General features: G+C 43.7%; 1 protein-coding gene across 1 annotated transcript in view; it reads left to right on the forward strand.

Annotated features, from left to right (window-relative positions):
• sspo (SCO-spondin) overlaps window positions 1-24,035 on the forward strand; it is a 391,282-nt gene that overhangs the window by 71,754 nt on the left and 295,493 nt on the right. The window contains exons 10-16 of the mRNA XM_072450444.1: window positions 4,963-5,119; window positions 14,077-14,329; window positions 14,443-14,584; window positions 15,739-15,862; window positions 16,571-16,743; window positions 17,365-17,583; window positions 22,958-23,123. Of these exons, the coding sequence (XP_072306545.1) occupies window positions 4,963-5,119; window positions 14,077-14,329; window positions 14,443-14,584; window positions 15,739-15,862; window positions 16,571-16,743; window positions 17,365-17,583; window positions 22,958-23,123 (1,234 nt within the window). The remainder of the gene's footprint in view (window positions 1-4,962; window positions 5,120-14,076; window positions 14,330-14,442; window positions 14,585-15,738; window positions 15,863-16,570; window positions 16,744-17,364; window positions 17,584-22,957; window positions 23,124-24,035) is intronic.

Genomic DNA, 24,035 nt, shown 5'->3' on the forward strand with positions numbered 1-24,035 from the left:
ACCTTGTCTGCACGGCAGGGAGGCCCCGCGATACCATGACGGACCTCCGCAGGTGTTAAGCCAGCTGTTAGCTGGCGGCTAGGGCAGTAGATAGTCCAGGAGTGAAGGAGGAGATGAGCGATGGACGGTGCAGTAATGTCCGATGAAGTTAAGGAACAGGGATGTAGACAGAAGACAACACAGAGACGCGGGAACAAAACAAAACAATGGAAACGACTAACAAAACAAAGACGTTGGGACAGAAGCGGCAGTCCACATACCAGACGCCGGCGTTGCTCTAGCCCAATCAAGACGCATTTGAGTCCAGTTTTGTGACCAGATCGCCCCCGTCTGTGGAGCGGGGAAAGCAGAGAAACGGGGCTGTACCTTGGTTGTATGGGGCTGCTTTTCTCCGGGTGGAGCCGGTGCCCCGCTCTCCGTGTCTGCTCCTGTGGCGGGCTGGGGCCACACCTTCGCCCAGGTACAGACCTCCGGGGCGGCGGGTGCGGGAGCGCGGAGCCGGTGTTCGGGCGTGGAAACGCCGGTGCAGCGGAGGAGAAGCGGCGCCGCTCGCTCGTGGTGTGTGCGGCTCGTGGCGGTGCGTGCCGCTCGTGGTGGAGCCGGTGATCGGACACGGAAACGCCGGTGCAGCGGAGGAGAAGCGGCGCCGCTCGCTCGTGGTGCGTGCGGCTCGTGGTGGTGCGTGCCGCTCTTGGTGGAGCCGGTGATCGGACACGGAAACGCCGGTGCAGCGGAGGAGAAGCGGCGCCGCTCGCTCGTGGTGCGTGCGGCTCGTGGTGGTGCGTGCCGCTCGTGGTGGAGCCAGTGATCGGACACGGAAACGCCGGTGCAGCGGAGGAGAAGCGGCGCCGCTCGCTCGTGGTGCGTGCGGCTCGTGTATGCATCAAATAAAGACCTTGAGAATTATCCTCTTTGCAGTCTATCATAGACTAAACTTCAACAGAAATGGTGGAGAATGCGTGCCTCTCATCGAGCCTAGAAAAAGAAACCTACAAGTTGTGCTCTAAAAGATTCCCTTCTGGATGTCTAATGATGGAGTAAAGTGAATGCATTTTTAAAGAATCCTGAAAACATAATCTGTGCAAATGAACAAAACCCAAATGAAGCAAAAAGACAAACTACACTGAAGGACCGCTTTAAAATATATAAAGAAGCAGTGGCTCCCACAGAACATAAGTTAATCTATTTATGGAATATCATGAATCCAAGGTCCTGCATTACAAAACAAATCCAATTTGGACAGTGAAAGGAAACACTGTTGACAAGAAATTCAAGAACATGAAAGCAAGAAAAAAAGTAAATTTCAAAAGATAATTTTTGGCCTATATTCGGTTGCTGAAACAAAAAGAGCATCAAACAAGTACAATCTTGCCAATCAGAAAAAAACAAGATGAAATAAAAAAAACAGAGCCTATAAGCGGGCATCTCTTTTGTAGTGATTAACAAAAACAAAGATTGGTGCTTCAGCACGGATGAAGAGAGCAAAAAAAATCTACACAGAAAACAAGAAGTAAAGAAACAATTAAAATGGGGAAAAATGTCTGGACGCTCAAAAGAGAAAGCAGGCACAGGGGAAACTCTACATGCAAGGAGGAGTGGAACAACAGGTGGAACAAACTGGTTTAAACCAATTTGTGACAACACCAAATCAATATGTGACGGGATCTTTCACAGGAATGGTGGTGGAGCATGAATACGAGGATGCTTTCCTGAGTGGGGAACTTTGATCACTTGCCGTCCACAAAGGTTCCAAGGAATAAGATGATGAATATTCTAGCCATCCACAAAGGTACCAAGGAAGAAGATGATGAATGTTCTAGCAATGAAGAGGCTCCTCCTCTCGTTGCATTGCTCCAATTGACTGCAAATAACCAAAAATGGCACAAGGTGCGGCGGTCTTCCTCAGAGCATTAATAAGAAAAACTGCAGGAGAAACTCTTAGTTGGGGAGATTTGTGTGCAGTTCCTGTAAGTTCTAAACTATCCAAGCGGATTCACGCTCCAGAGCATAGAGCATCCACACCACTTGCTACCATAAAGGTTCAGTTAACCCTGGTGCTAAAAGAAACATACCCTACCTACATTCCCGACACACTGATGGCTCCGGAAATTAAAAATTATGAAGACTATTTCACCTATAAGCAATGAGCTAAAGCACTGTTCCATGATGCAACTGGAGAGCCCATACAACCAGGCACCGGCAGCACCATCATATTCTTTACATGTCTGGTAAAACTACCCAAATGTGTCATGGATCTTTTGCTGGTGTCCTTGATCCCTACTCCGAAACAAAATAGTTTGATGCCCACTGCCAACATCATGTTGCCAAATACCCGGAGGAAAATAAAGGACTTAATGAGGATATGCTGAAAATGGAAGTGGCAGCACTCAAACTACAACTTAAGAAGCTCCAAGAAGATGTGAATGATAAAAGGTCTACCACGGTAATGCGGCAAGAAAAGATAATCATGTGTCAGACAGTGCCCAAAAATACAATTAACTTGTGTTAAAAGCCAATGCAAAGAAATCTTAAGAGGTCTTCAGAGCAGATTTCGACTATGGTAATGGAGCAGTTCTTATCAGCAAAGGTAAACCATTCCACAGTTTGGGGAAGCCACAGCAAAGCCCTTGTCTCCTTGAGTTCTTAAAAACAACGACAAAAATGAGGACAACAACAACAGTCACGTATACAGGGACCAATCCATTTGGCATCTAAAAAAAAAAAATGTGACTGTAAGCCAGTGAAGGGAGGCAAGCACCAGGGTAATGTGCTCCCACTTTCTTGTCCATGTCAGAAAGTGGGCAGTCCAACCCATAGGTTATAGAGGTCATTCACGTGACGTCACACGACCTCCCTTCACGCTCCTCCAGGCTCCCCCAGGCCCTTTGGGCCATGTTGTCCGTCCTCAGTGAGTGTCCACCTATACAAGCCCATTCTATACCGCAGTCTGTCTGCTTCGATTTACGACGAAACACGGTTCAAAGAGGCCCAAAACCTCATTAATGGTATTGCACGCTTTACTATAATCAAAATGGTGAAGGTTTATGTGGCAGTTGAGTGCAGCAACCGGGAAGATAAACGGAGAGAAGTTCTATCCGATACCGGGAAACCCGGAAATAAGAGCGCGATGGACATAGACTATATATATATGTTCTGCGCACGCTGTAGAATTAACATCAGTTTTATTTAGGCGGTAGACCCTTTGTTGATCTGAAGTTCTATCGGTTGTCACTCACTCACGTGGCGGGAGCGGCGCGCGGCACAGGGAGCTGACAGCTGTAGGTGACCGAACCCCGGGCATGCAGCGCCTGCCTGCGCTGGAGCTCCGGAGAATAAACGCTGTAGAATTAACATCAGTTTTATTTAGGCGTAGACCCTTTGTTCAAAATTGGGACTTGTGAACCATCGGACCAGTGGGCTTGGAGATATCTGGAAGAGTCGGTGATTTAGGCATAAAATATGGATCTGAGTTGATTGATCGCAGCTTTTCTAAATATCGACCTCTGTGTAGCTCATCCAAGGAGTTTGTGGAATCTGAAAGCACTGGGCGCTCCATAATTTACGTTTGAGATCATTTCCACGCTCTATCAGTGCAAAGGAAGGCAACAAGTGAAGGACAAGGGGGCTGCAACGTATGCGATCACGTGGTTTTGTGACGTTGGTGAATGAGCTCTATAGGAGACTTACAACCCATTATGGCACAACCCCAGATGGCACCACCTGCCACAGACCCAAATGCAAACACCAACATACCTGCTTCAGATATCATCTATAATCATGGACATGGACGCAACACATTATCTCGTGGAAGAGATCGTGGAGCAGGAGCTGAAAGAGAACACCAGTAGCGTGCAGTGACTTTTATGGATGGGCAAGCAGACTTGGGGTGTTCAATATTTAGTGGTTTTATCCACTAAGAAAAGTGTTATCCACAAAAAATATATATATATATATATATATTATATAATATATAATATACAAGGGGGGGGCTTTGAACCCCAGCCTCCCGCATGAAGGGGAACAAATGCTGAATGGAATGATAAACTCACTTCACCAACCAATTCATTACACAAATTAGCGCCGTGTTGTTAAATTACTGCCGTTTTTTTGTACTAATATTTAATCGTAATGAAAAGGAACACAGCCTTGTTTCTAAAAGATAGTTTCTAAGTCTGTTTGTTGAAACTTGGCATCGCTGCTTCGTTTCTACACTACACATGCGCAGTTAGGGAAAAACCTGTAAACATCCAAGATTCCCACACAGGTTTATTCAGCGGGATCAAAGCGCATGCGCAGACCTCTAAAAGAAGCTGCTGTCCGCTCTAGTTCTAAAAGTTCATGCTAAAGAGCGGAGCATGAATGGGCCTCTGAACACAGCTACAGACTGAGCAGCTGTGGGAAAATAAGAATCATGCTTCCTGCGCAGTATTGCCCAGCAGCCTGTAGAGGCCAGTAAAATACACCATGACTTCAGTCAAGCTTTAGCAGCAGAAGTGCAGGGAAAACTGGCTTATTTGGATATATTTTAGAAAAATGTATCAATAGTTGTGACACACAACATTTTTTTATTTTATTAGTCAATCACTGCTTGCCTTAATTGCCCTGACCGCACGCCACTTGATTTTACCTACTGTGCATGCTTTGGATTGATGGGGGAAACCCATCCAGACACAGGGAGAAACGTGCAAACTCCACAGAGAAAGCCCAAGGAGTTGAACCGGCAGTCGAACCCGCGACGTTATAAAAACACAACTCCTTATATATGTACATGTGCCAAGTCACACAGTTCCAACTGTAGAGGCATTATTTGCCACTGAAATGAGCCATTTTCTAATTATGTTAAGACATTCAAACATAGAGGTAATAGTTACTAATAGGCAATTGTTAGAATTACATACTGTAATATGTTAATTCAATGTTGAATTTAAGCTGTAAAACATAAAATGTGACAATATTGTTTAGGTGGACCCAGCGGCCTACATGGACACATGCCTGTACCTGTTCTGCAGCCTGGGCCCCGCAGAGAGGGAGGCCGCTGTGTGTGACACTGTGGCCAGCTACACCAGGGAGTGTGCCCAACAGCATGTGCTTCTCACCTGGAGGACAAACTCCTTTTGTGGTGAGTAGGTCTAGTACTAGGAGAAATGCAGAATCAATAATATAAAATGTTTGAACACTTGCTCTTTAATCAACTACAGTCAGTTCCATAAATATTGGGGACATCAACACAATTCAATCTTTTTGGCTCTATACATCACCACAATAAAGTTGAAAGTAACTGCATACTTTCAGCTTTAATTTTAGGGTGTTTACATCTGTTTTCATCCAAATGAACAGTATAGGAAGTACAACTGTTTGTTTATGTGCCTCCCCCCAGGGACCAAAAGTAACAATCATAAATCAAACTTACAGTTTTTAATAGTTGGTTGCAAATCCTTTAAATTACAGCTTGAAGTCTGGAATACATAGACATCACCAGATGCTGGGTTTCATCCCTGGTGTTGCTCTGTCAGGCCTCTACTGCAATTTTCTTCTGTTCCTGCTTGTTCTTGGGGCATTTTACCTTTTAATTTTGTCTTCAGCAAGTGAAATGCATGCTCAATTGGATTCAGATCAGGTGATTGACTTGGCTATTTCATAATATTCCACTTTGCTTGCTTTGGGTCATTGCCCATCTGCTCTGTGAAGTGCAGTCCAATGCGTTCTGAAGCATTTTGCTGAATATGAGCAGATAGTATTGGCTGAAACAATTCAGAATTGATCGTGCTGCTTTTATCAACAGTCATCAATAAATACAAGGGATCAGTTCCATTGGCAGCCATACATACCACCACCATGCTTTATCGATGAGGTGTGCTTTGGATCATGAGCAGTTCCTTTCCTCTTCTCTTCCCATCACTCTGGTACAAGTTGATCTTTGTCTCATCCGTCCATAGGATGTTCCAGGTCTGTGAAGGCCTTTTTAGATGTTGTTTGGAAAACTCTAATCTGGCCATCATATTTTTGAGGCTCACCAATAGGGTACACCTTGTACCCTCTGTATTCACTCTGGTGAAGTTCTTTCTGGTTCTGGTGAAGTTCTTCTGTGGATTGTTGACTTTGACACACGTATGCTCCTGGAGTGTGTTCTTGATCTGGCTAACTGTTGTGAAGGGGAGTTTCTTCACCAGGGAAAGAATTCATCCACCACAGTTGTTTTCTTCTGTCTTTCGGGTCTTTGGGTGTTGCTGAGCTCACCAGTGCGTTCTTTCTTTTAAGAATGTTTAAAAAAGTGAATTTGGCCACACTAATGTTTTTGCCATCTCTTTAATGGGTTTGCTTTGATTTTTAAACCTAATAATGGCTTGCATCGCTGATAGTGACAGCTCTTTGGATTTCATATTGAGAGTTGAGAGCAACCGATTCCAAATGCAAATAGCACACTTGAAATGAACTTTAGACCTTTTATCTGCTCCTTGTGAATGGGATGATGAACAAATAACACACCTGGCAATGGAGCAGCTGATTTGCCATTTGTCCCATTACTTTTGGTCCCTTATAAAGTGGTAGGCACATAAACAAACTGTTGTAACTAACCATTCACCTGCTTTGGATGTAAATACCATCACATTAAAGCTGAAAGTCTGCAGTTAAAGGTTCCATAACATGTAAAATCGACTTTTCAGAGTTTTTAACCTTCTTACATTGCTATTTGTGCTTCATATATGTACCCAGAGTGTCATAAGGGCAAGCACGCGTCAAGGGTGTTGCACAACCCTTATTATTATCAATTATACACTTAGGATAGACTATGCAACGTGAAAAAAAGCATGTTATGGCACCTTTAAAGCACATCATGTTCATTGCATTTCAAATTCATTATAGTATTGTATAGAGCCTAAAATATTAGAATTGTATCAAAGTCCCAATATTTACAGACCTGGCTGTATGTGGTAATTAACTCATAATTATACAATTTTATTTTAAATTGGTTTCTGAAACTAGAGGAACGTATATACCAAAATATTTAGCTGGATTTTAGGTTTTGAATGTGTGTTGGTTTTTTGGGACTAAAAATAACTGTTTACAGTTGACTGTTCTATTTCTAATCTGAAGACCCACTACCGTGTAACTTGTGTGTTTTTTTCTACGTATTTATTGCCGTTTATAGTTTATAGATTTCACTTTAATGTCTATGAATGTCGATTTAGATTAGATACAGCATAATTAGGTAGCCTCCGTCGTGATTTAAAACTCTTCGCTGCTGAGCGCCATTATTTAGGCAAGGAAATAGAAAATGTCTCTCTTCATGTATAATCTTGTAGTTTTGACCTCCAAAAATAGGCCTATGCTTTCCCTGTTAGTTTATGTGGTCATAATTTAGTTTTTTTTTTTTTCTACAATTACAAATACTGCTACTACGAACCACCTCACTTAATCTGAGCGCATAGGGAACAGGCTCACACAATCATAATACATTTTGAATATATAAATAAATATAAATAAATATTTAAGGTTAATTCTTTAGATTTAGGTTTATTCTTTGGCTAAAGCTTTTGCACCTAAAGGCACTGACTTGAGATTTAGGTCTGGATAACAAAAGGTATAAAAGTGTTTCACCAGATTTTTTTTTTCTATTTACAAATACAAAACACAATAACTATAGTAGGACAACAAGAACAAAAAAGCCAAAGACAGACAACACAGACATTAGACAAATAGAGGGACAACAGTCAAAAACTTAAAGGCGTTATGGACGATTTTTCGGCAATTTGAGAACTCAGGCGGAAGTGCGCATGCGCACTCCCCCTGTGCGGACTGATACAACACACACATGCGTTTGTTTATTAGCCCGACGGATCGCATCGCATCTCTTGTCTTCCGTAGATTTCTGTCTCTTCAGAGACAGCTCAAACAGTCTTTCGCCGTCCTAATTTTGTCTCGTACACTGAGGGAACTATATTATGATAGATCCATGCGCTTAGACTTGCGGAAACGTGCTGCTCTCATGGGGACGAGCCGGACGTGGCTGCAGGTGAGCGGTATGTGAGTTCTATGATTGATACGTGGCAGGACTAATCGGCAGTCCACGCCACCAGCAAATAAGACTCAGATTTGGGCCCAAAAAATCGTCCATTACGCCTTTAAGAGCTGGGTGATTGTATGTGAAAAAGAATGATAACGGAAATTCTTATTTCTGCCAATTTTTCCACTATAAAAACAAACTCAAGCTAGAGTCACGTGATTTTGTCACATTGCGCTAGGTCACAAATGAACGAGTTTGAATTTTTTTCAGTTGTCTACGACAAATAGATTATTTTAGGGATTTTTAAATATCAAATTTGGAGAGGGCGCTAGAGAGCCATTTTATTAGCTTGCCGCTACATTTGCATATTATTATGTTCAGCTTGGAAACCTTTCACAAACCCAATAACATAAAAAAAAAAATGTTTACGAAGAGTAATTTCTTTTAAATTTTCAAAAAATTGCGATTTTGTTTAAAATTCACAATGACCATACCCGAAGCTATATCAGCTTCAAATTTAAAACATTTCATTGCTCATGGGTTTTGTGTCTTGTGACCAAATTTGAAATGTTTTCAATGAAAACTATAGGAGGAGATGGCAAATACGACGAGGTGCACTTTTGTCAGCACAGTGTTTGATCCAATATGGCCGACTTCCTTTATGATTTAGGGCAGGGTCATAATTTAACTTTTTACATGTCGTTACATGAACAATACTTTGGAGTGAGCACTTTTTTTTCTCCTCGGGCTCCCATTGGCCCAATGTTAATTGATTTTTGAGGTGGCGCTACTGAGCCGTCTTTCAATATTTTTTCACAGGGTCCTCACTCAAAATTGGAACTCAGAGTATAATTTTTGATACCACTCACGGGCATACTGTATTCATCCTTGTTTACACCTCGATCTTTGAGTTTTTTCGGCCCCCGGTCCCCCTCGCTGGCACGATTCTCGTCCGTTGGCTCAGGGTTAATAAAAGCCCCCCTTGTGACCGCGGCGTACAAGCCACCACGAAGAGCACACAACTAATCCTGCTGGCTGCAGGATTAGATGCCCTGGCGTTTTAGTGTTGTTGTTTTTTTGCTATTTAAATTTTTCATTGTTGTATGTTGCACCTTAATGCCAAAACAAGTTCACTAGCAAGGACCACGCCACAACAATGGAATACGATTTTATTTTTTTAATTGATAATGGTGATGATGGATAGATGATGGAGCGATGATGGAGCGATCGTGGAGCGATGGTGGAGCGATGGTGGAGCGATGACAGTTGGCTGGGTAGAGACTCAGGATGGGGCTCTGTCTGGGGTAATCAGTCCAGCCGATTCAGAGGGAGGGTGGGGTCTAGAGAGCAGAGTCAACAAGAGATGCTGGGATTGGCCTGTGTATATATAGGCTTTCTGGGTAATTAGAGGCCTTCTGGGATTGGCCTGTGTATATATAGGCCTTCTGGGTAATTAGAGGCGTGGTTAAAGAGTGGAGGTGTGGTTGCTGGAGAAGTAAGAGGTTGAGGCGTGGTCCTGCTTCCAAATCCAAGTTAACAAATAACCTCGTCAACTACACTTCACTAGCAAGGACCACGCCACAACAATAGAATACGATTTAAAAAAAATTGATAATAGTGATGATGGATAGATGATTGAGCGATGTTGGAGCGATGTTGGAGCGATGTTGGAGCGATGAGAGTTGGCTGGTTAGAGACTCAGGATAGGGGCTCTGTCTCGGGTAATCAGCCCAGCTGATTCAGAACCCCCAAAGATGATTCAAATGAAGAAAGATGATCTGGATCACAACGTAGGCCTGGCTGAAAATAATGTTACTGAGTGGCACGAGGGAAGAGGAGCTGGATAGTCAAGGACACTTTGAAGAGTAGCTGGATGGAATCTAAAGCAGTCTGTCCATTACTGAGACTAGGATTAATACTGGTGCATTGAAATAGAGTTTTAGCATTTGTGGGTCGTCGACGGAGTACATGGGTGTGAATAAAGTACGAGAGTGATAGGATTTGAACGAACAGTCGTCAAAACTAGATTTCGTGGCGGAGTCACCTTGCTCCGGAGTGGAGAGCGATATACTTGCATGGATGTAGGAGTTGACGAGCTGGAGGTAGTAATGAAGTCAATATGAGTGATGAATGGGGAAACTTAATTGAGCTGAATGAGATTGAGAATGAGTGGAATGAAAGATATGAGGGTAGTCCAATTTATATGGTTCCTGAAGATCGAAGAGGAGGAATTGAGGTGATCGTCGAAGTTCGGTGTAGAGCGTCGGCTTTGGCGACGGTGAATCGAGAGTAGGAGTTGGTCGATTACGGCGATTTGAGTATAGGAGATGCGGGTGACTGATTGATAGAGGGGAATAGACTGAGTCTAGAGTATTATGAGGTGTGACATAGTAGGATATCCCTTATTGATCAACTAGAGAGGTTGAATAGTACCTTCTGACTGATCGAACCCCCAAAGAATGCCAGAATGCAAGAAATAGAATCTTCGAAGATACCTGTGGCTAGCATGTGGCGGCGAAGCCAACCAGCTGTATGTGACTTGATAGCAATTTAGTGAAAGCATCAATTGTGAGCCTACAAGGTGTGAAGGTTGCATGAGAAAAGAAAAGGAAGCTGAGAGTTCACGTGAGAAGAGTAGGAACGACTGGTTGGCAACTGTCGGAATAGTGTAGTATAAGTAAGCTTGAACGAAAGGCGAAAAGATAGAATAGCTTAAGCCAGAATGATAATGAATGGTAAAGAGCCAGCGCATTGAAGATGGTACATTGATAGGTACATGGGTGTTTGAGGGCTAGCCTCGAGGCCCTGTGTTAGAGCCTGTCCAGTGTCATATGTGCTAGTAGCGAAGCTACACGCGTACTACAGTTACGTTAGGCAACTTGGCTGTAGCTTTGAGCTGTAGCTGTGAGCTGTAGCTGTGGGTTGTAGCTGTGAGTTGTAGCTGTGAGTTGTAGTATGTAGCAATTGAATGTAGCAGAAGAATGTAGCAGTAGGTACAGAGGAGGGATAGAGGAATGCGTGTCGAGGGAGTTGAGTGCAACTGCAAAGAAGGAGATAAGAGAAATGATTAGATGCGAAAGATTGAGAAAAGAGGGAGCATTTGAACTCGACAAAGCTGGAACGTTGCCAAGTTTAAATTAAGTTGTACAAGCTGGCTCCCGTCACCAGAGGGAGCTGAGAGGTTGAGCTGTGGGCCCGTGGAGCGATGGTGACGTCAGCTGCATGCATCCAGACGTGGAACCAGGAAGTGCGGACGCTAGGGAAAAGTGTAGATTTATCATCATAGGTCTGGAAGAAGTGCCCCTTTGACTTCGGCCCGATGCAGGCTGGGCGTGCGCGCACAAGAGCGCACGCACAGGGCGGTGCCTGGAAGCGGTGCGCGGAGCTCACAGCGCACGGGGGCGCATGGAACTCACGGCGTACGGGGGCGCACAGGAACTGTGGTGCGAGCTGAGGCGGGTCCCGTTGGGTCCCATTGCTGGAGTAGAGGTCGTGTGCGTGTGGACGTCCCGGAGGTAGGGGTCCGCGGGAGAGCGCGTGCGGAGGAGATGGTGTTCGGAGGCATGAATCACACCTACCGTGAGTGTGCGCGGCGGAGAACTGACCTGCGTTGGCGGGTCCTCTGGAGAACGTGCTACTGGAGACACAACCAACTGAGTTCAGACTGGGAACAGGTCAGAATCTGATAGAAAACGGCTGATGATTTGTTCAAGCGAATGCTCCGGCTGACTGTCTCTGTCGAGAGAGCAGTCAACAAGAGATCCTGGGATTGGCCTGTGTATATATAGGCCTTCTGGAGGCGTGGTTAAAGAGTGGAGGTTTGGAGTTAATGCAGCGTCTAGCAGAGGTCCAGTGAGAAGAACAAGCTTCCCTTTGGAACCCCGCCAGAGGCCAGTTTCACCTTGGTTCCAATGATTGAGTGTCCAATTAGCATTTTCTTCAGATGAACAGTCAGCTTAGGCTTTGACAATGACTTCAGTAGATATTGTAGATAGCAGCAGTGTGGAGAGCAGAAAGTTACTCACCATCCGACAGCGTCTGAGGCGATATAACCCGCCGCTCTCCTGGCCAGGCAATCTGCGGCCTCAGTGCCCCTGGAAACAAAATCCTGCCCTTTGGTGTGGGCAGGGCATATAACAAAAGCGATAACTGAGGGCAACATAATAATCTAATCTAACCTTTTGATTAAATCTGGATGTCTGACTGGACCTTCTTCAACTGTTCTGAAATCATTTCTTCTACACTCTGCCAGGTGAGTGACCATAACGCCCACAGCGTAAGCAGAGTCCGAGTAGATAGTCACCGGTTAGTCAGCTGAGTCCTCAAGAGTAAGCACAATATCCAAGATCTCTGCACGTTGTGCAGATGGGCAGTCAGAGAGTGTAGAAGAACACCAATCAACAAAATAATCTCCTTAAGCTTTAACAACAGCAGCGGCAGCAGACAGGTAGCCGTCCTGCTTCCTGAAACAGCAGCCATCAGTAAAGAAAACTATGCCTTCAGTCAGAGGTTTAAAAGAGAGGTCATATTTTGCCTTGGCCAAGGTCTTAGTAAGAGAAACAAAGTCATGAGGAGAAGGTCGAGGTTGTCAGCCATGTTGACACTGCTAAAGTCATGAGCAGGTCTAAATTTAGAGAGGTCCCTCTAGCGTACAGGTAGAACAGGAGTGTTCATGCGCACAGGATGCCAATTAGTAACAGAGGTTAGTCTTTTAGTCATTGGTCCTAAATCTTTTACCTGATGAGCCGGTGAGACAGCCTGGGACACGTGTGGCACGCTACCCTCAGACATTCTATACCAATCCAATTGTTCTTTGATCAGCTGACAATAAGCAGCTACACCTTCTTTTCCTACCAAAATTGTATCAAATGCTATAGTCTTAATATGTACGGACATTTTAACTCTCTTCTGGAGTGCCTCAAATCTCCAAGGTATACTAAAACCTCACACAATAGAGCACGTCTGCCACTATCACCAGTCTACGGTAGGCCCTGAAGTTCCCAGAACTTCCTTTTGGACTTCTCTTGTCCTTTGTCTCTCTCTGCGCAGTACTTAGTCAACAACATCCAGTTTTGACATAATTCATTCTGTGACCTGTTCCTATTCCTACAACACGTAACGTTAATGTTTTCAATAAAGTCCCAGAGTCCCCTTTAACTTATCCAATAAAAGTTATCCCACATTCAACATTCAACAATAGTAACGTACTTTAGACAAGACAAAACATCACAACATTGCCACAATTGTAAAACAGCAGGGCAAAAATCAGAAATCCCGCATAGCAAATTATTAAAAAATAAAAACTATAAAATCAGCAAAAGATTTTAAATCCAAAAGGTCCTTTAATTTTTTTTAAATGTTTCAGAAAAAGTAACAAAAAATGACAAAAAATCCCCTGACCCTATTTACGCGCCAGAAATGTATTTTGGAGTTTATTCAAAAATGTACGAGGTTTATTAATGCATTACAATATTAAATGTTTATTAATTACAACAGTATGAAAAAATGTCAGCACCACAGTTGACAGTAAAGATTTTGACTGTTCTGATATTTGAGCAGTTTATGCAGCTTTCTTTTGTATTTTACATTTGTTTACATTAGGACTAGAACTAAGAGGGCTGCAGTTGGCATTTGGGTCACATGTCTGGCATGAATGGATAGGTACAGTAAGGCGCTATTAACGTGCTACGGTGCTATAATTATTATTATTAGTATTATTATTATATATTGTTTAGTTTATTTGAACTATTAAAACTATTATTTTATCTTAAGTTCGGTTTAAATGTTGCCCAAAAAAGGAGGCCTTGCCTTGGCTTGCCTCTTCTAGTTGGTTTTATGGAAGAAACAATCCTTATTGTGACCTGAATTTTCCTGCATCAACAAGTCAACAATGCACTATTTCTCTGGGCAACTTGAGAATGGCTTTGTAGACTGTATAGAACTTATTTGCTGTATGCAAAATCCAATCTAATTGTCTCTGCACTTTGGGCAGCTGGTGTTGTTGTAAATATGCCATAGAAATAAAGTTGACATTGACATTGACCTGAAAGGCATTGATACTTGTGTTGCAGCTCGGCTGTGTCCCCGGGGACAAGTTTTTTCTGACTGTGTGTCCTTATGCCCCCCCACCTGTGCATCTCCTCTGGCCTCTGGAGCGGCCCCATCTATGGAACAGTGCAGGGAGGAGTGTGTGGGAGGCTGTGAATGTCCCCCAGGATTACCCCTCCACCAGGGCCAGTGTTTGCAGAGGGCCCAGTGCCCCTGCTTCCACCGAAGACAAACCTACCAGCCTGGGGACATGATCCAGCAGAGGTGCAACAACTGGTGAGGGACCTGTCCATATTTAATCTTTTGTATTAATTTTGTAAAGCACTTTATATTGTTTTATTATCTTTTATTTTGTTGTTTGTTCTAATAATAAAATGGCACTTGTCCAGTGTGTGCCAAGCTGGTCAGTGGCAGTGTACTTCAGAAAAGTGCTCTGCTCAGTGTAGCCTGATGGGGGCGCTCCAGGTCACCACCTTTGATAAGAAGAGGTATTCAATCGAGGGAGGGGACTGCGCTTTCATTGCTGTGGAGGTAATTGTCACCGAGATTTGTCGTCTTTAACCATGGCTTAAAGGTGTGTTCCCTGATTGTTACTTACTTTAAAAAAGTCAGTGTAATCCCTCATTTGTCCAGGAGTGTTCCATTGCAGACTTTACATTTCTTAAAAAATAAATAAATAAAGTAGTTCATTTTAAACTCTTTGCAGCAGTCCACATGTGTATTACTCACTTTCGTAAAGCATTTCCAGCATCTGAATTATTCAACGCTATTCACAACTTTAGAGGCCTGAGCAGTGTTCATAACTTTAAATAACAACTAAAATGCTAACAGCGCACTTCCTGCTTTGCAGAGCATAAAACCTTCTATAATTAGTGGAATGAGACTACTGTGTCCAACAGGACACAGTAGTCTCATTTTCACCCTAAAGCCGAGTGTCGACTGCACGTTTTTTTTCTTTTTTCCCCACAAGTATTGATGTCACACTAAAAGTCATTACTACAAAATAATTTAAGATAATTCACACAATCCATAATTGCTACGACCAAGTTGATCAGAGCAAATATAGGCTCTGTGTGAGGAAGTCACCAGAGTTGTACTGGTTAGCTTTGGCTAGTGCGACATGCTTGGGGTGTTTTTGCATTAATAAAAGTTATTGAATCAAAGCAAAAGGTAAACCTAAGGTCCCATTCACAGCGGGCTCCTCTATTTCCCTTTGAAGAGTGCTTGTGTTTACATCTTTGACAGAGTTTGAACGTAGACTCAGCGAGAAGAGGGATCAGTCTGCGACCAATATTCCAAAATATAGGATTGATATTAATCGCAGCTCGTCTTTGGATGCATGGCACCCAGAATCGTGCAGTGAACACCCAGCTTACAAGAGGCTTTTACACAATATCAGTGCTGGGGCAAAAAATATTTCATTTCATTAAATTAAAAACATGAATTAGTTAAAAAATTGACCAAAGTGATAGGGTAACAATTCATGAATTTGGATTAGTAGTTTTATGTTTGTACGTAGTATGTTTAGTTATTTCCTTTTGGGAAAAAACTATTTTAATTGTTGTGAATATTTATATAAGATTTTTGTCATGAATATGGCTCACCATAAGCATTATCTGCATAATGATAATATTTAACTAAACTAAAGAAATATAATGAGTGACAAATGGCCTTTGTGTGTACAGGACTTTATAGACAGGAAGCTGGTGGTCAGTTTGCGGACTGAGAACTGCAGAGGGGAAGGGCGGGGCTGTTTGACAGAGATGTCTATCACGGCGCTGCACACCACCGTCACCATCACACACTCAGGTCAGACTGGTTTACTGGATAGCAAAAGTTATATTGGAAACCACACTTTGGAAAATACCTGAAATAAAAACACCAAAGGTTCTTGAGAAGGAGTAGTTAAAGGTTGTGAATGGACGTTTTTTTTGGCCCAAATCTGAGTCTCATTTCCTCGTGGCGTGGACTGCCGATTAGTCCTGCCACGTATCAATCATAAAACGCATCTACTGCTCACCTGCAGCCGCATGCGGCTCGTCCCCACGAGAGCAGCACGTTTCCGCGTGTCTAAGCACATTGATCTATCATAATAGTTCCCTCAGTGTACGGGGACAAAATGAAGACGGAGAAAGACAGTTTGAGTTGAGACGGAAATCTACGGGAGACGAGAGATGCGATGCGATCCGTCGCGCTAATAAAAAAACGCACGTGTGTGTTGTATCAGTCCGCCTAAGTTCTCAAATCGCCAAAAAATCGTCCATTACGCCTTTAAAATGTTTTTGTCAACAACTTTTTTTTTTTCTTAGTCAGAAAGTAAGAGTACAATTAATAAAATAATGGATGCAAATAAATGAAAGCTATGATGAATCAATTAATTAAACTAGAAAAATATGTTACATTGTCTTGACTGTAAGACCACCCTGCTAGTTTACAAACCATAACAGATGGGACACTGGTCGGAGATACTCCTGTGCAATTGCTAAAGCATTGTAATAGTTGTGTATGCTTCTCCAGACACAGTGACAGTGAATGGGCAGAGACAGTTGCTACCTGTGATGACTGGGGACTTGGTGGTGCAGAGGGTCTCTTCTTCCTTCGTCCTGGTCCAGACTTTTGGGGCCCAGTTGCTGTGGTATCTGGAGGGGCCCCTGGCCCTCATTACATTGCAGCCAGGCTTTGCACACAAGGTGAACACTGCCAGTCAAATGTCAAATCCACAGTTCCATTCCATCAATGGTGCTAACCAGATTTTGCTCTAGGTTAGCATAGTAAAAATCTCCCAAGAATAAACCTAGTGGGGCCAGGCTTATGGTGTGTTCTAGTTGTCCTCGGAGTTCCGATTTTGCCAGTTCCGACTTGTACATTTTCACTGAACCTTTCAACTTGAATATTCCTGAGTTAAAAGATAGAACATGGCTGCACCATGTGTTTGGAAAAGATAAACACCCGACTGATAGAATGTGATTTTTTACATTGATTTGCTCTCTACTAAGCACTCACTGTCTGTAAACCTGCTCCTGCGCTGCCTCTGAGTTTTTGCAATTATAAATGAACGGTTATGTCAATATGAGCTGATTTAAATAAAAGCAAAAATATACCCTTAAACATTGTTTTATGAACTAGAAATGTAATAACAATCTTAAGAAAGTAGCTCTAAATAACTGCTGTTCAGATCTACTTTCAATATTTTGGCAGTGAACTATAATCCTTTACCTGACTCATAAATAAATGTTGCTTGCACACTTTAGATGTTCAATATTTTATCCAGGGATGTTGATTTATGTAGTTAAGTATGTGGTGTGTTTTAGGTACGCGGGCTGTGTGGGACTCTAACGTGGACGCAGGATGATGATTTTACCACACCAGAAGGGGATGTGGAGAGCAGCGTCTCATCTTTTGCAGAGAAGTTTAGCACAGGGCACTGCAGAGGCTCCACAGGAGTGGCCCCGGACCTCTGCAACACGTACACCCAAAAGAGACACTACGCCGATGCCCTGTGCTCTCCTATACACAGCCAGCTTTTCCAGGTCATTCTGTGTGGGAGATGTTTCTGTTTCAATCATTTTTTACCTATTTTTTGCTTAAAAAATTACACTTTACTCTTAATCAATTAAAACAGGTGAATAGATAAAAGCACTTCATTGTCTAGTTATTACTCAGTTATACTGAGTTAGGATCAGCAATTTGACCTCAAGAAAGAGTAACGTTAAAATAAAAAAATAAATATATATATATATATATATATATATATATATATATATAACTCCAAGTAGAAGTATAAAGTAGTTGTGAGTAAAATAATAAAATTAAAAACTACACAGGTAAGTTACTTTAATTTAACAGTAACTTTTAACATTTTGTGTTATGAAAGAATAGACACAAAAAAACAGAATCTACTCAACTAAATCTGAAAGAGCGGTGCTAGAAACAAGTTTAAACCATAACATTTTATTTGTCATAGAAAAACTAACATTTAGAAGATGTTATAAAATGTTATATTACTCAAGTAGGAGCCAAAGTATGCAAGTCCAAAAAGTACTTCTAGTGTCATAAATGCACTCCACCTGTACATAGACAATTTATTTGGGGTAGCCTAACAATTAGCTGTTTGCTGTAACCCGAGCCAACATTTTTCAAGTGGGTCGGACGGTAGGCAAATTCTTATTTTTTTTACTTTGAAGGCCACAAAAAATATCAAAATGTTGCCATTTTTTGACTCTGAGTGATCGCCAGGGGTCAGGCTTCAACAGTCCGGAAAACGTCTCTATCAACCCGATCGGGAATCTCACGATTTTAAGATATTTCAATCGACCTTTTGTACGCCGTTATCCTTTATTTTGGTAGCAAAGGCGAGCGGGGGGAACATGCGGGGGACACGGGCGCTGCTGCTGCTGATGAGTCCTTCGCTGGAGGCGGTGGAGGTGATTGTGGAGTAGCTGGTGTTGAATCCATTGCAGGTGGTGGTGGAGCGGCTGCTGATGAATCCTTTGGTGGTGCCTGTGGTTGTGGTGCTGTGGATGTTGAAACATTCGATCGGTCTCTAGCTGATGGAGCAGGAATTCTTCTCTCATTCCTCTCTTCTCTAACTATCTGATCAAGACCATGTCCAGGCCCAGTCCAATGCCTCAGAGCGTGGAGCAGGTTCTCTGTCAGCATGCACATTCACTCCACCTCTGCATAGGTGTGGGCCATTTTTCTTAAACAGGTCCTCTTGTTTCCAGAATAGATTGACGTTCTCAATGAAGCGCAATCCTCTAGGTGCACACTTTTTCACTTTTTTGGACAGCCATGTGTTCAGCTGAAGCTGCCGACTAAACTTGTTTATCTTCCTGACCTCTTCCAAACATCGAATAACTACAAGAAGTCTCTTTTCAAACTTCGGTCTGTTCCTGTCGTATGTCCACTGCACCCACGTGCATCAACTGTTTAACTCTTCGATGTTTAGCCAAAACATTAGGAAGGAGTGACCTTATCTCAGAAACAGTGACTCTGGAAAATGAATGTTTTAATTTTTTAGTTTATTACGTGATTTATTGCGCCATCCCCTATCAGAGCAGTCTCAGTGAGCTTGACTTTTGACACAGATTATTTCTCTTTCCTGCTGCCGTTTGGCCACGTCATGTATTACATTTTTCCTTTGTTCATTTGCTGCAGTCTCTGGAAGTGGTAAAAATCTGTTTGTAAGCTGTAGTTTAGTGACACATTATGTTTGTATCGTTTAGGCTTTGCACCAAGTTTGTTCCAAGATAGAGCCTGGCCTTTAGACAATTTTGGGAATGACACAAAGTCACTCCAGTTTAATTTGAAAGTAGCCATTTCTTGTAAAGAATGTGGACTTCTTACCACTGGATGACACTGGATTTGTATCTTGGAGTCCTTTTTCAGATTCTAATGCAAATATCTGGGCTTGTAGCTCATGCATTTCTTGTTGATATTTCCAACAGCGTTCACATAAATCTGTTTTCCATCTTCTCCCGGACATGTCGCTGGCCCATCAGATATGTTGTCTGTAAAGATTTTCTTAAAATCCTTGGTTTACTTAAAGTCGTAATCAAACATGTTCGGAAGACAAAAACGGATTTAAAAAGCAAAATAAATAATGGAAAGCAGCTATAGCTAGCTGGAGCAAGCAGGAAAGCGTCTGCACTCTTCGAAAGCAGGAAGAGAGCCAAAAAAGCTGTAAAAAACTGCCTCGGAAAGCAGTTTCTCCTCCTGAGTGGGTCAGCTCTAGTGAGTGGGTCAAGCTCCACTGGATCCACTATCTGCTAATTGAAGCGCGTCCGCCTGACCGTCCGAGGGAGTTATATCCCTCCTTGACTGTGGAACTCGAGTTTTCTACTTTTTTCACAAAGAGGTTTGGTAGTCTTTCCTTGCCGAGAAGGAGGGTCTATGGACAGGGGACCTTGGGACATTTGTCTAAGGACACGGGATGTTGGGACATTGCCAAGTCCCTATGATCATTTTTAAAAAAGGCAACTGCTGATTTTGTGATTTTTGTAACGCTGCTCGGGTCCTGACTGGAACCAAGAGGTACGATCACATTAGCCCTGTGCTCAGCTTCCTGTGGCTTAGAGAATAGACTTCTCTAAAAACATAATAGTATGCTTGTGTATGACTGAGAATGTGTTGGTTTCCAGCACTCCAAAGGAGACTGGATGGCTGGCAAGGCAATTCCAAACAGACTCTACCACTGAGCTACTGCCGCCCATCTCACATCTCACAAGGCACCCCGTGGTGCCTTGTGAGATGGGCGGCAGTGGTAGAGTGCTCGTCTTCTGATCCAAAGGTCGGCGGTTCGACTCCCCGCTCGGTCAGAGCGGTCAGATCCACTGGCTGCAGGTTGGCGCTAACCTGCAGGTTGGCGGTACGATCGCAGCGACCTCATGTGAATACTGCCGTTGTGTCCTTGGGCAAGACACTTAACCCAACTCGCCCCCCAGTGTCTGCGTATATCTGGGGTGTGAATGTGTGTGTGTGTGGACTCCCAGACTTCCTCCTCCCCAGACACTTCCTTCAAATCCTCCGCCAGGTTCCCAGGCCAGCCAAGAGACATAGTCCCTCCCTCTTCCACGGGGCCTTTCCCCGGTGGGACATGCTTGAAACACCTACCCAGGGAGGCGTCCAGGATGCCTGAGCCACCTCAGCTGGCTCCTCTCGACGTGGAGGAGCAGGGGCTCTACTCCAAGCTCCCCCGTGTGACTGAGCTCCTCACCCTATCTCTAAGGGAGCGCCAAGCCATCCGGCGGAGGAAACTAATTTGGACCGCTTGAATCCGCGATCTAGTTCTTTCGGTCATTGCCCAAAACTCATGACCATAGGTGAGGGCAGAACGTAGATTGATTGGTAAATTGAGAGCTTTGCCTTTCGGCTCAGCTCTTTCTTCACCAGAACAGTCCGATACAGCGGCTGCACCGATCCCCCTGTCAATCTCACGATCCATTCTTCCCTCACTAGTGAACAGGACCTCGAGATACTTGAACTCCTCCACTTGGGGCAAGGACTCCCCACCCACCTGGAGAGGGCAAGCCACCTTTTTCTGGTTGAGAACCATGGCCTCGGATATGGAGGTGCTGATTCTCATCCCAGCCGCTTCACACTTGGCTACAAACCGTCCCAGTTCATGTTGCAGGTCCGGGTTTGATGGAGCCATCAGGACAACATCGTCTGCAAACAGCAGAGATGAGATCCTGTGGTCCCCAAACAGGACACCTTCCACCTGACTGCGACTAGAAATTCAGTCCATAACAACTATGAACAGAATCGGTGACAAAGGGCAGCTCTGGCGGAGTCCAATATGCACTGGGAACAGGTCTGACTTACTGCCGGCAATGCGAACACAGCTCCTGCTGCGGTCATACAGGGACCGGACAGCCCTGAGCAAAAGGACTTCCTGAGCACCCCCCAAGGGACACGGTCGAAAGCATTCTCCAGATCCAAAAAGCGGACTGGTTGGGCAAACTTCCATGAACCCTCGAGCACCCGATGGAGAGTATAGAGCTGGTCCAGTGTTCCACGACCAGGACAAAAAACACTGCTCCTCCTTAATCCGAGGTTTGACTATTGTTTGGATTCTCCTCTCCAGTACCCTGGAATAGACCTTAACGAGGAGGCTAAGGAGTGTGATCCCTCTGTAGTTGGAACACACCCTCCGGTCCACCCCCTTCTTGAAAAGAGGGACCACCACCGCAGTCTGCCAGTCCAGAGGCACTGTCCCCGACCGCCGTGCGACGTTGCAGAGATGTGTCAGCCAAGACAGTCTTACAACATCCAGAGACTTTAGGTACTCAGAGCGGATCTCATCCACCCCCGGAGCCCTGCCACTGAGGAGTTTGCCAACACACTTAGTGACTTCAGCTTGGGTGATGACTTCAGCTTGGGTGATCTTCGGAAGACGTGGCAGAGGGATTAAGGAGGTCCTCAAAGTATTCCTTCCACCGTCTGACGACATCCCCAGTCGAGGTCAGCATGTCTCCACCAGCACCGTAAACGGTGTTGGTAAAGCACTGCTTCCCCCTCCTGAGGCGCCGGATGGTTTGCCAAAATTTGTTTGGGGCCAGTCCAATCCTCCATGGCCTCCCCAAACTCCTCCCTGCCCCGGGTTTTTGACTTTGCGACAGCACAATCTGCGGCCCGCCTGGCCTGCCGATACCTGTTTACGGCCTCAGGAGTCCTGCAGGCCAAAGTGGCCTGATTGGCCTCCTTCTTCAGCCTGACGACATCCCTTACTTCCGGTGTCCACCACCGGGTTCGGGGGTTGCCGCCACAACAGGCACCTGAGACCTTGCAATCACAGCTCCGAGCACGGAGCGTTGAAGTCCCCCGGTAGAACAATGGAGTCCCCGGTCGGTGCACTGTCCAGTACCCCTCCCAAAGACTCCAAGAAGGCCGGGTACTCTGCACTGCTGTTCGGCCCGTAGGCCGACACAACACTGAGAGACCTGTCCCCAACCCGAAGGCGTAGGGACGCGAATTGTCAATAGTATTAAATAAATAAATGAAACATTACATATGTACAGGATTTTATAATGAAGTGTGCATCTCACAAACATCTCCAGGGAAATTTCTGATGAAGGTGGAAAGTGAATCAGATGTCTAGATTTGTCAGATTTAGGGTGTAATCTAGTGATCTAAACTCTTTAAAAGCACACTTTTTGCCAGGAAAGGGTCACCAATGTTTAATCTGATTAGTTATTAACATGTTTTGTTTTTACGGCTTCATTTAATGATAAAGATAAACTCCAAAAGTCTTGTTGCAATAACATGGGTGATACAGAAATAACATGGGTCTGTGACATTAGTATCTATTCACCTCCAACTTAATGCATCCTTACTAATGCTTATGATAAGTTAAGAAGAATAAGTTTACAACTGCATTTAAATATTGTCCTTTCCTCTCTGCAGAAGTGTCACGATGTGGTTGACAGGGAGCCGTACTTCCGCCTGTGTCTGTCTGAGGTGTGTGGCTGCGGCCCTGAAGAGTCCTGTCACTGTGTTGTGCTGACCGCCTATGCCCAGCGCTGTGCCCAGGAGGGGGCGCTGGTGCACTGGAGGAACCACAGCATTTGTCGTAAGTAAACTACCAATGTTTATAACACATTATCATGATATTTAAAAGGGACTGTACTCAATTATTTCATGTAATAAATTGTTAAAAATTGGCTCAATAGATTGTGAGGTCAATGGAAGCAATTGATATAGGTTTCCTGTGTTGTTTTAAGTCCAAAAGTCAGTAGTTCAAAGTTTTCACATCAAGTACCCTCTAAGAAAATATTCTAAATTTAGATAAGATTAGCCTTTATTGTCCCTGTAGGGAAATTTGTCCTTTGCATTTGACCTATCCTTCAACTATTTCCACTGGGTCAACCTGTCAGTGGTGGCTACAATACAGCGCCTGGGGACAGTCTCCAGATCCTGAGCTCTAGGTCTAGAACAGGATCATACCAGGTCTAAACACCCCTGCTGCAGAAATTCTAAACAAGGACTAATCCAAAAAAGTAAGTTGGATGAAATTTACTATAAATTAAAGTTAACACTATTTAAGAGGAGGCTGTGTACCACCGGAACAAGCGTGCATACCATCATTGGTACATGGACCACAGTTTGAGAACCACTCCCATAAATCCTCACCAGACTCGTTATGAGCATTTGATTGATTAGAGTATTTCAAACTTATTGTATAGTGTAGGACACAAATGGTTTACAATAATTACATTTTAACATACCCCTACCAACATACAAGTGCACAAACAAGTTAATGTGAAATTGTACATATACATTTGAATGTCCACCATGTGGTCATGATTCAAGTAAATGAGAAAAATACAAATAATTGACATTTATGCCTTAAATTACATGTATTACAATTGCATACTTACAATGCTTACTTTGTTGAGTCGGAGAAGCTAGCTTTAGTATATTTTCCCATGATAATTCCCTCTGCTGCAAGTAACTAACACTAACACAAGTTATGTTTTAAACC

Source organism: Eucyclogobius newberryi, unplaced genomic scaffold (genome assembly GCF_026437365.1).
Source record: "Eucyclogobius newberryi isolate DKJ021-1_F unplaced genomic scaffold, fEucNew1.0.hap1 SCAF_18, whole genome shotgun sequence".
Lineage (NCBI taxonomy): Eukaryota > Metazoa > Chordata > Actinopteri > Gobiiformes > Gobiidae > Eucyclogobius > Eucyclogobius newberryi.